This window comes from Phasianus colchicus, chromosome 10, assembly GCF_987193195.1.
Source record: "Phasianus colchicus chromosome 10, bPhaCol1.hap1.1, whole genome shotgun sequence".
Lineage (NCBI taxonomy): Eukaryota > Metazoa > Chordata > Aves > Galliformes > Phasianidae > Phasianus > Phasianus colchicus.
The window spans coordinates 21,394,576-21,405,574 of record NC_143445.1 but is presented as its reverse complement, the minus strand read 5'-3'; the positions used below and the strand labels follow the sequence as shown (position 1 = coordinate 21,405,574).

Genomic DNA, 10,999 nt, shown 5'->3' with positions numbered 1-10,999 from the left:
TGCGCCGCTCCGCCGGGATAACGCCGAGCGGGGGCGGCGGAGAGGAGCGGGGCCGGTGTGCCCGGCGGGGCGGGGCGGGGCAGCGAGGAGCGCTGCGGGAGGCTGGGGAGGCGCGGGCGGCAGCTGCTGCTGTGCCGGAGGGCGAGCCAGGACGTGCAGTCCCCGCACGTCTGGCCGTTGTGGGGGGGCGCGCGGCTGTCGATGCGGTGACGCTAAGAACCCGTAGCGCTTCTCGTGTCGCCTTTTGTAGTAAAAACGGTGGCGTTAAGAGAACAGCGCGGAGTCAGCGGCTGCGGCCCGCAACCACTTTCCAGGAGCAAAAGCGTGACCCACAGCCGATGTTTCCGCCCGGTTTCGAACCGGGGACCTTTCGCGTGTTAGGCGAACGTGATAACCACTACACTACGGAAACGCCGCTTGCGTTGGTTTTTCCCAGCTGCTCTCCTAAACGTTTTGCCGCGCCGCCCAAAATCGCCCGCACTGCCGGGCGGAGCGCCGCACCTCCGGGTCCGCGCACGGCAGCGGTGCCGCGGGTGTGCATTTGAATGGGTTGAAGAGTTCTGCCGTCCCTTCCGTTTGATACACAAAGTGCGCGGATCGTCCCATCCTGGGAGCGGTGGGAGCTGTATGGATGACGTCCGCGACAACGACCCGTCGGCCCGAGGAATTACGTCTGCTCCAGCATAATCCTTCCTGGAGGGCCCGGCTCCTCGCCAGGCTCACGCCGGGAGGTGGCCGTGTGTCCCAGGTGAGCTCGGTGCTGCCCGAAGGGAAGGTCTCAAGTTTGGCTCCGGAGCGCCGCACATCCCCGAGTGGTAGCAAAGCATGGGGACCGGGCCGCACGTGGTGCACAGAACGCATTTCGGTCCTAAACGCGCTTTAAAGTGTATTTTACTTTACGCTTCCCGGAGAAGCTGAGATTACAGCTACCTGGACGATGGCGTCCGGGGCAAATCCGCAGCTCGAATCATAACTTTTGGCGAGGTTATTTCCTCCTTACCCCAAGCACGCATCTCTTTGTGCAGGCAGATACGAGACGCGTTTTAACGACGTTCTTCGCGAAATCCGGGGCCGCAATGAAGCTCAGCGCGCAGCCGGCAGCCCCGGATCGGACCCCGCAGCCCCCGGCCCACAGGAAGGGGCGGAGCGCGTGCGGGGGCGCGTGCGGGGGGCGTGGCCAGGCCCGGCCCGGCGGCACGCGGTGCGGAGGGAGGCGAATGAGCGCGGAGTTCCAAACTCCCGCCGCCGTCCCCTCTCCGCCCGCTCCGCTCCTCGCGGCCAATAGCGGGGCGGCAGCGTGCAGCGCAGCCAATGGGCGCCCGGTGGGCGTAGGCGGAGGAGGCTACAAGAGCCCCACGCGGGGTTCCCCCGGCACGCGTGGCGGGTGGAAGGCTCCGCTGTGCCTAACCCTAATCGGGGGAATTGATGGTGGCTGTCGCCGCGCTCCCTCCGCCCGCCCGCTGTTTTACTCGCTGACTTTCAGCGGGCGAGGGGAGCCGCCCCGGGGGGGAGGCGGGCGGCGGGAGGGGGCCGGGGCGCCGCGGCGGTGGGGGCGAAGGGGGGGGCGGGGGAAGAGAAGGGGCCGAAAGAGGCTCCGCGACCAAAAAAAAACAAACAAAAAACGTCAGCGAGGGGTCCGCTCGCCCCGATCCGCCCTGGGGTCCCCGCACGCGTGGCCGCGGTCGGCCGGCACCCGCCATTGCCGCCGCGAAGAGTTCGCCTCTGTCAGCCTCGGCGGCGCGCGGGAGGTGCGGCGCGCGGCCCCGCGCCCCCAGCAGAGCAAACGGGAGCGGCGCCCCCGGGGAAACCCCCGCGTCCCCCCGCGCCGTGGGGCGCGCGGACGGCGTCGCTCCAACACGCGCGGCCCCGCGAGAGCGACCGTTGGGGCCGCCGGGCGCCGCGAGGAGAGCCGCGGGGCCGCCCCGCGCGGAGGTGGGCGGGAGGTCGGGCCGGGTCCGCGCTCAGGTGCAGCCCGCCGGGCGTCAGGCGTGCGGCTGCGGGCCGGGGCCGCTCTTTTGTCCCCTCAGGAGGCGGGCGGCCCCGCGGAGACGGGCGGTGTCGCGCCTCGGGGCGAGAAGCGCAGAGGTGAACACGAGGGAACGCACGAGGGAGCACGCGGGCGCCCGAGGGGGATATTCGGATATTCGGCGAAGTGTGGAACGGGCGGACCGTGAGGGAGCCGCGCGGGGAGGCCGACCCGCTCCGTACGCTGAGCCCGGCCGCGTGGGGACGGAGCGGCGCGAAGGGCGGCACAAACAAAAGGCGGCCCTGCGGACGGCGCTGGGAGCTGCGCGATGCCTCCGCCCGCCACGTGCGTGCGGCCGCTGCCATCTGCTGGGCTCGGCTTAACTTTTATCCCGTTTCGCACGAAGGATCGGTGAACTTGGGTCCTTAATTATGTTTTAGTTGGGCGGCGGGAAGCCACGGCCAGAACACGTGGAGATGGAGAAGTCCGATGTGCTCGGAGATGTGCCGGTCCGGCGGGTGGAGTGGCGTAAATCCGTAGCGTAGCGGCAGCTCGGCGATATCGGGCTGCGCTCCTTCTGCTTGCACAGTAACGGCAGCAGAAACGTTGTTCCCGAGCAGCTCTCAGCACCGGATACTTTGTTTGAGGTTGCAATCCGGCAGCACGAGGCCGAGTGCCGGCCGCCGATTTCCAAACGTTGCTCCTCGGGTCGGCCCATAAGGGAGCTTCACCTGAACGGATCTCCTGCCGCATTTCCAATGCTTTGTCCCCGTTGCTTCTGAAAGAGGTGACGAGTTTCCACTACCACCCTATGCGTGAAAAAGTGAAGGTGTGTTCTGCGTATTTGTGTACCGCAGAATAAATGTTCAGAAACTCAGAACTTGGTTTACTTTATCACTGTTTGCCTCTGGAAAACTTTGTGCAACAAACAGTGCTGCTGTGAAGGCCACCACAATTGTAACTGAATCTGCCCCCTGCTGCTTCTGAGCCAGGAACTGAGCCCGGATTTGAACTCCATGGTCCTTATGGGTCCCTTCAACTCAAGGTAGTCAATGGCTCTATGAAAGGAAACACATCTGATGGCTCTCCTATGAGCAGAACTCATGCAACAGCAAAAGCAACTCCTGGAGGTGCAGAGCCGTGCCAGTGCAGTGCTTGGACCACGTGGCGTTCAGCGGATGTTCTTCCCTGCACAACGTGAGTGATCCTATTAATATATCCCTATTAATATACATGTAGACTTGTGTCTGTTTATTTGTTTGCTTTTAAATCTAATGGTTTGCTTGAAGGTTCTATGTGTTGAGTTTACCAGTGCTCTCTGAGAGACAAAGCAATGTGGAAAGGTGATGATGTCCAGGAGGAGTGCTTGTGCTCACTGTGAGCGTGCTTTATTGCAGCTCGGGCTTTGTGCTGCCATTTGATGACCTGGGCACTGGGGTTGTCCTGGCTTACCTGTTGTTGGGTGTCACTGTCTGGAACTTAGCACAGAGAAGTCGGGTTGTTCTCTAAGGAAGGCACAGGTGGGGAACTTTGAAGGGTATCTTACTCAAATCAACTTAAGGCACTCAGATGACTTTTGTGTTATCAGGTTGGTCATGTGCTAAATGCTTTGGCCAAAGGTGACAAAGCAATTTCTGTCATGCCAGTGTTAAGAAATGGTGTCACCATTCTGAAATGTGCACAGAGCTGCATTCCTGCTGCGTGGCTGTGTCTACTGTGCGTGCTTTTTCAAAACGCCTAAGAGGGCTTTTGTTCTTTGTGGCTTTGGGAAATTGCTCCCTGTTTGTCCAGAACCTAAAAGCAGTAGCTTGGTGTGGGTTAAATCCCTGAGGAAAGGATGAGGTGCCACAGTACAATAATATAGATTATGATGACAGTGTGTGCAGAGCTGTTAAGAAAAGTAAAGTGGAGTTAACACTGAGCTGCAGCACTGAGGCTAACACAACAGTTCAAGCTGACCTTGCTTAAGAGACAACAAAAACTGTCTTAAGGAGAAATAACAATTATCAAAGAGTAAAGAATGGTTTAATTCAAAGGCTGTTTAACTTCTGACAAGTCTGGCAAACATTAATAGAACCTCCCCTAATTCTGTTTGTAGCTTGCCTCAACAAGGTGTGCTGTCAGCACGTGGTTGGATGCTGCATTAGGAGTGCTTATCAATGGCAGGAGCACACGTCTGCCATCTTAAAGAAACACAATGGCACAATGGTGAAGTAATGCCATCTAATCTTTTATGTGCTGAGAACCTGGACCAAAGAAGGGTTAAGCACAGAATGAATTTCTGTGCTTTTCTTTATACTGTTCATAGCATTTTCAGCATAACACGCCAGAACTGGGAAGTTGGTTTTTCCAAAAGAAGCTTCCTAGAAGTGCTGCGATGTGGGTGTGACAGTGCAGGAGCTCTGCAGTGTGTGGCTCTTGCACAGAAAAGTGTAATTCTCAGTTCTCACAGGTGTGGTAATAACTTGGCTCTAGCAGGAGCTTAACATTAAGCCTTTCTTTACATGATTCAGCTCTAGCCAGAGTGACTGAGGAAGCTGTGCAGGGTCAGACTTGTGCGGAACAGAGGGTAAAACTGGGATGTGTGTATCGTTCCCTATATATCAGACCTAAAATGAGAATAGCTTAGGAGTCTCTATTTAACTTTTTCTGTCTCTATTTGATTGAATACTGTGTTTGGAAGCTTTCAGTACAGAAAGCTGCTATCCTATGGTTTGATGTTTGTTTTTTTGCTTTTTGTCAGTGCTGTGAAGGTCTGCTAGGTATGTTCTTGCTGCTGATAATATCTTTTCCCAACAGTAGATGGCAATGGCCACTCATTTGTGAAACAGGAACTGAGCAGGGCACTATGGAATTTAAGTGTAAGTTGGATCATTCCTGGTTAGGGATCCTAAGCAGAACCATATAGAGAAAGTTTATTGTTTTCGAGTACAGGTGAACTACCATTAAATAGCAACCCTTGCAATTTAATTAGCTTAATGCTAATGAAAATGAAAATGTTGTAAAATCCACTTCAAAGTAAAACATGTGAAAGACACACACTGTAAGGTGCTGTAAGGAGTTGTCAGCCCTCCATGAGAAGGTATTACAAATGCATTTTTATGTACATTCTAGCAAAGCTCAAGTGAGTAAAGAATGTGACTTAAACAGATTTTCATTCCTTCACAAGCTTGCTCAGAACAGCCATAATGTTTGCGTTGTGTTTGGCTTAGAAGTGAATTAGAGATTGTCTTGTTGGCTTAAAGAACTTCAGTTCCTCTTCATAAATGTTAGGGTTGAATTTGAAATCTACCAACCCTCCCTACCCCCTCAAAAACTGTGTATATATATATATATAAAAGAGATCAGCATTTGGAATTCTTACATTTCATTTTTGCTTCTAGAAAAGCACTGTATTATTTGCAACTAGAAGTGCAAATATTGGCCTTGTCAATGTACAGCAGTGTGCTGCAAGGCAAACTGCCCTCCTCGTTTCTCACTTATTTGCTGCTTGCTTTTGTGGAATGTATATTTTGTTTCCCAAAGGTGAATGTGGGAGGTATGTGCTTGAGGAAGGTGGGCACCTATAACCACATTATAACCAAGTCACAGGGCTTTGGGGATTGCACAGCTGCAAACAGAAGTTTTCTGCATTATCACAGCATTCTGGTTTGCAATGATAATGAGTTTAAAGGCTGGTGTTTTTCTGGTTCTGCTGAGAAGATAATCAGACTTCTGTACAGTAACGATGGAATATTGGCGTCTGTGAGAATTCGGTAGGAAACATTTCAGTGCAGCAATTAGCATCCGAGTGAAGTTGTTTCTTTCCAGTGTCTGGGTATCCAAACCCTACAGTTGGGTGCCTCTCTGTGCACTGTAGGGGACAAAATACAGCAGGAAGGATGGAAGCTGGCAGAAACGACTCAGGGGTTTGTCCCAAGGTTGCGGCTGGCTGCAAATGTGCAGCACTGGGCGCATTCCCTGCTCAGGTACCCATCCATGGAACGGAGAGCAGAGGCATTGGGTGAGGAGGCTGCAGTGCTGCCCTCCCTCCGGCTGCAGCTCCCAGCTCCTCGGCTGGCTGCATGGCAAGCTGCTCATGCACAATGCAGTCCTCTGCAGTGTAAAGCCAGGGAAATGCAGCCCTGCACACTTAGACCTTCTCTTCTGCTTCAGCCTCTGAGCCTCCTAAAGAGCAGAATTCCATCACTTCTTTCATCACCCTAATATTCCTTTAAACAACTGTATCATGGGATCTATTGTACTTAGCTATGCTGAGTCTACCGTACAGTCCATGTTTTTCATCACAGGAAGCAGCTTGAACTGCTTATAACACATGGAGTATACATTTGTCGTCTTTTAGAGCAGCTTTATATCATTCAGCTGGCTTTATGGCCTCTTCTGAGCCTAGAGATAAGTATGTTTAAGTATAATCCTGAAGTTTTTATCTTCTGCATCATCGGCCCGCACTTTAGTTACCACTTCATGTTATGCTTCTCCAAGCAGCTTAGAGCAGGCTTAGCTTGACAATTAGGGGAGTGAACTGGCAAAACTCTGCTCAGTTCTCTCCCTTTCCTTTCACTCTTATCTCCTTTTCTAAGGTACACATTTTATCTACGCACTTCCAAGAAGGTGTTCAGTTAATAACTCAGACGAGTCAGAGCTGATAGGATCTTTTCATGTATTAATTTAACTCTTCCTTTTAAGGGGAATGCCAAAAAAATCACTGTTTTCATGTTTTCTCTGTTTGTTTTGGCTGGGTTTTTCATGCTATTGAGGTTGTACTCTGTAGCCCTTTGATTTGGCTCCCAAGAAATTATTGGGGATTACAGCAGTTGGCTTTCAGGTGGCTGCTCATTGCCATATGGAATAGCAGCTTTATTCTGTATTAATGCTGCTTTATTTACAGTGGTAAATTTTTCTTCCTAATTTATTTACAGGAAAAATAAAAGGAAAAAGAAGGTAAACTTGCAGACCTGGCTATTCAGGATCTAGAAATGCAATGAGCTTCGTTGCTCAGTTTCTTGTGTTTGTGTTTTTCTGGTGACAAGAGAGATGCAATAGAGCTGACAACAAAGTTAGTTTCAGCAGAGCTAAGCATGAGGCTTTATGCAGAGACAGTTTTTTTTTGTCTGAACAGGGCAGTCTCATTTAGCAGTTGCACATATTGGTGTTTAAAAGCTCCCTCCTCTTTCATTAGACACGAATGAGGATGTTTAATTTCCATCTCTGCTGGTCTTGCAGCAGGTTTGAACTTGCAATATATGTTCGGAGGGATTGATACTATAATAAATGCTGCCAGCTCTTCCTTGCAACTGAAATGCATCTGGTCCCCAGAAGTACCTCCATCATTGTCACTGTGAGCTGCAAGGTGCAGGAGAACCACAGGTACCCCAGGGCAGGGCTGGAGGTGGGGACAGCCATCTCCATAGGGGAGTGGATCATTCAACAAACATGAAATGAGTGAATTGCACTGAGAAAACAGGTGAACAACAGGGTAAAACATGAAGTTCTACACACACACATAAAGGGCCAAAAAGAGAAAAAAAGAGAAAAAAACCCACACTTGGTAAAAACCTATCTCAGAGTGCCTCTTATTTGTCTTATTGGAGATAAAGGTGATTCTTTGTTGGTGCTTTTAATGCCGAGATATTTCTGTTCCTTTGGCTCACTGATCAGTGCTCTGACTGCTTGTGGAGGGAGCAGCACCCTCAGAGTGGGATCCAGCACACTGAATGGCAAACAGCAGTGTATGGCAAGGGAGGCACTGCTCCTGATTTTCCTTGTGAAAGTATGTGGACCTTTCAGTCATCAACTTCCCTGAAAAACATATAGAAATCTAATAGAACGTAAAACTGATGTTATCCAGTACAGAAATTGCAATGAAATATAGAAAAAATCTACCAATTAATCAGCCTTTCAAAATTATCTCTTCTATCAAGTTGGTTTTTTATTCACCCAGCAGAGCACTTTCCATACTGATTTTTTTTCCCGTGGGAATGCCTTATTTAATATAGCAAAGTTGTATCACCAGGGCAAAATGTTGGTTTACATCCAGTGAGGATCACAAACAGATGTGGACTAATAGCTAAACTACCAATTCCGTGATTAATATTGACCACCGTTTTAATTGCCAATCTATTTTTGTGGAAATCTTCTGAGTGCAAAGTCCAGGTTTAATAACCTTTGGGATAAACTGCAGTGCTGGAAGATTTCCAGTGCTTTGCTGCTATTTTCAAGTTCATCTCTGTGCTGTCACTGGAGCAGATGACATGTGAAGCTGCAGGTGACTTGCTGGCTTGCAAGCCTGCTTTGTTCTAGGACTTGGCTACAGTGCAGTAATGCTAAACTTCTTTATGATACAGTTTAGTCTTGTAATATAAGGCAGTTCAGGTAGTGTTTTAACTGTGCCTCTCAATGCTGAGTTCTGGCCAAGTGCTCCAGACTGTTCAGAAATACAGTTTAAAGAGAAGTTACTGCAAAAGGGAACAATCCATAAAAAGGTGAAATCCTGCCTTCTCCAAACCAAGTTCTATAACTTTTTTTTTTTTTTTTTTTTTTTTTTTAAGTGCAGCAATATCTTCTGGTGTTATCCTTCTTAATAAGTGTGTGATGTAAAACATCAGTGATTAAATTCAAGTGCCTTAGCCATTATTCTCCTCATGTTCTTTCTATGCAGTTTGACTGGATTTTTGGGCTGATGGCTGTAGCAAATAGCATCAAAGCAGAGGTAAGACACTGGCCATGGCTTAGGCACTGAGTAACTGCGAGCAACTTACCCGACTGAGAAGGTTGCACACAACCTCTTGGAATCTGATATTTGGATCTGTGATTTAGCAGCTGTTGCTGCTTTTTCATGGGAATTTCCATATCATAAGTGTGCCTTTAAGCTAGTAAATAAGAGAGAGGTATGTAAGTTCGTTGGCTGGAGACTTGGGAACCAAATTTGAAACCCAAAGGAGATGTAACTGAATGCACGTTGGTGGAAAGACATAGGTGTGGGCTGTGAGCAGATCCCTCAGTCCCGTGTGCTGCTTCCCAAGGAAGAACACAGACTTACAGCACTCCTTGTGGGCATGCTTCAAGGACAGAACTGAAATGCTTCTGTAGGGCGTAGCCATCAATCTGCAGAGGGATGTTCTTGTACACCAGGCACAACACAGTGCAGCTTTCCAGCGACCTTAGCGTTCCAGCCAGCACAGGAGCTTGCTGTAGTAATTACAGATTACATTAAGTATCAAGTAAAAGCCAACAGCCAACTCCTAGGTGAGCCTTTTATGCATTATTAAAATCATTTCCTTCCCAGAAAGTTCGAGCTAATAAAATTGAATTTGATAATTCAATCAGTAAAAAGTAGGTCTGAAAAAAATTTGCCTTTGCTGATAATGTCCCAAGAAATCCTGTGTTTTATACAATGCTTAATGTACCTAAGTGTTGAAATAATGCCTCTGCTGTACATTGCACGTTCACTGAGATTGCCTCGAATTATTTTACAACTCTGTTTTTCATTGATAGCTGCTATATACAAGATGTGCACTGCAGTGAGATTAGCAATCAAAGCCTGTGGCCAGCTGATATTTCAGCAATTAGAATATAGAACATGTTCAGAAGTATGAAGCCAAAAGGATTGCTCCTAAGTACCAAGAAATGAGTTCTCTTTCCGGAGCAACTGGCTCAGTTTGTTAGGGGCTCTGCAAAACAAAGACAGCTAGAGATTGGGTGTAACAAGGAACAAGCGCTTTGTAAGGAGACTCTTTGCTTCTAATGTTGCCTTGACTTGAGATATTTGGTTGCATTAGTGGAGCACTGGCTGGCCTGACTTTCAGGCCAGATGTTTCTGAAAACTTGACGGCTTGAGGAAGCCTCAGGGTGATCAGTTTTCTTCCATCTTGGCCAAAATAATTTATTCTGCTATAGAAGAGAACCAGGGTTACTGGCATTTGAGAGCTGATGCTGTACAGCAGTTGCTTTTAGAAGGTTGTTGGTCAGCCTTTGATTTCATATGACTCCTAACATTTTAAAATAAGGTACACGCTATTCCCGTATATCATATACAAAATTTACAGAAAGGTTAATAGTGAACAGTATCACACATCTTGGTTAGTATTCTTCCCTCAGCCTAAATGGTCCAAGAGCAGGCTGCAAAGCTGTCAGCCAGCGAGCTGAGCCTGCGCCGAGCATCCAGGACATGGTGCAGAGCAGGATGGCACGCAGATCTGAGTAGGTGGTAAAACCATTAAAAATAAATATGGCTGGGATGGATTGGTTCCGTGACAACGTATTTTACACACAGAACACCACAGCTGCAAAAATCTCCCTTTAATCACTAGCTGGGACAGTGATGTGAGAGCCCTTCCTGGCCATGCGTAGAGTTGGACCTGTGTGCTTATTTGTTCTTTCATTTGCCCAAACTGGTAAGAAATGTTGCAGTGCTGTGCACTACAGCCCAGCTGCTAACAGGAATTGCTGTCTGGTGAGGTTCTGTTGGAGCACATGGAGATGCTGCCTCCACTAGGAGTCAGCTGAGTTGTCATTCTTGGTTCAGGCACTTTGTCTGGTATTCCAGGTCTGGATAGAGTCTGAACTGGGGTTTTGAATACAAGTTGCTCTAAATAGTGTTCTTACTATTTAAATTTTGTATGTTTAAAAATTGAAGCATAGGTTCCTGTTTGTTTGTTTGTTTGTTTGTTTGTTTAATAAACAAAACAAAACCTCTTGGGATGAAGGACTCATCCTGAGTCTGTACTGTTTGCTGTCCCAGAAAACTTGCCTGGAGCAGCAGTGGCACAGCAGGCCAGTCCTTGTGCCAGCACAGAGCTTGCTCCTCTGTTCTCACTGCGTGGGTAGATGTCCTGTTCCAGGCTTCCTCAGAAACTTTCTAATTGATGTTTTCCACTCATTCTCTTTCTCTGTTGGTTCTGTATGTTGGTTGAGTTGCATTTCCCCAGCATTCAGACGTATGCACGAATGCTGGAAAGACTCACTCTCATGCATAATGAAAGAGGAAAAGTTTCAGGGGAGGAATTTATTGGCTACGGTCTCCATTCCTGCTCT

The 10,999-nt window shown here is 48.9% G+C and overlaps 1 protein-coding gene and 1 non-coding gene across 4 annotated transcripts in view; one reads left to right on the top strand and one right to left on the bottom strand.

The window, feature by feature from the left end:
• Positions 1-339: 339 nt before the first annotated feature.
• TRNAV-AAC (transfer RNA valine (anticodon AAC)) lies at positions 340-412 on the bottom strand. The gene has a single exon. It is a non-coding gene; the product is annotated as a tRNA-Val (tRNA).
• Positions 413-1,944: 1,532 nt separating this feature from the next.
• Positions 1,945-10,999, top strand: part of MECOM (MDS1 and EVI1 complex locus) — a 323,615-nt gene continuing 314,560 nt past the window's right edge. For 2 of the 3 annotated variants that reach the window (XM_090147662.1, XM_090147661.1), the window contains exon 1: positions 1,945-3,163. In XM_090147662.1, the coding sequence (XP_090003788.1) occupies positions 3,070-3,163 (94 nt within the window). In that variant the 5' untranslated portion in view covers positions 1,945-3,069. The remainder of the gene's footprint in view (positions 3,164-10,999) is intronic. The other variant, XM_090147663.1, reaches the window with a different exon arrangement.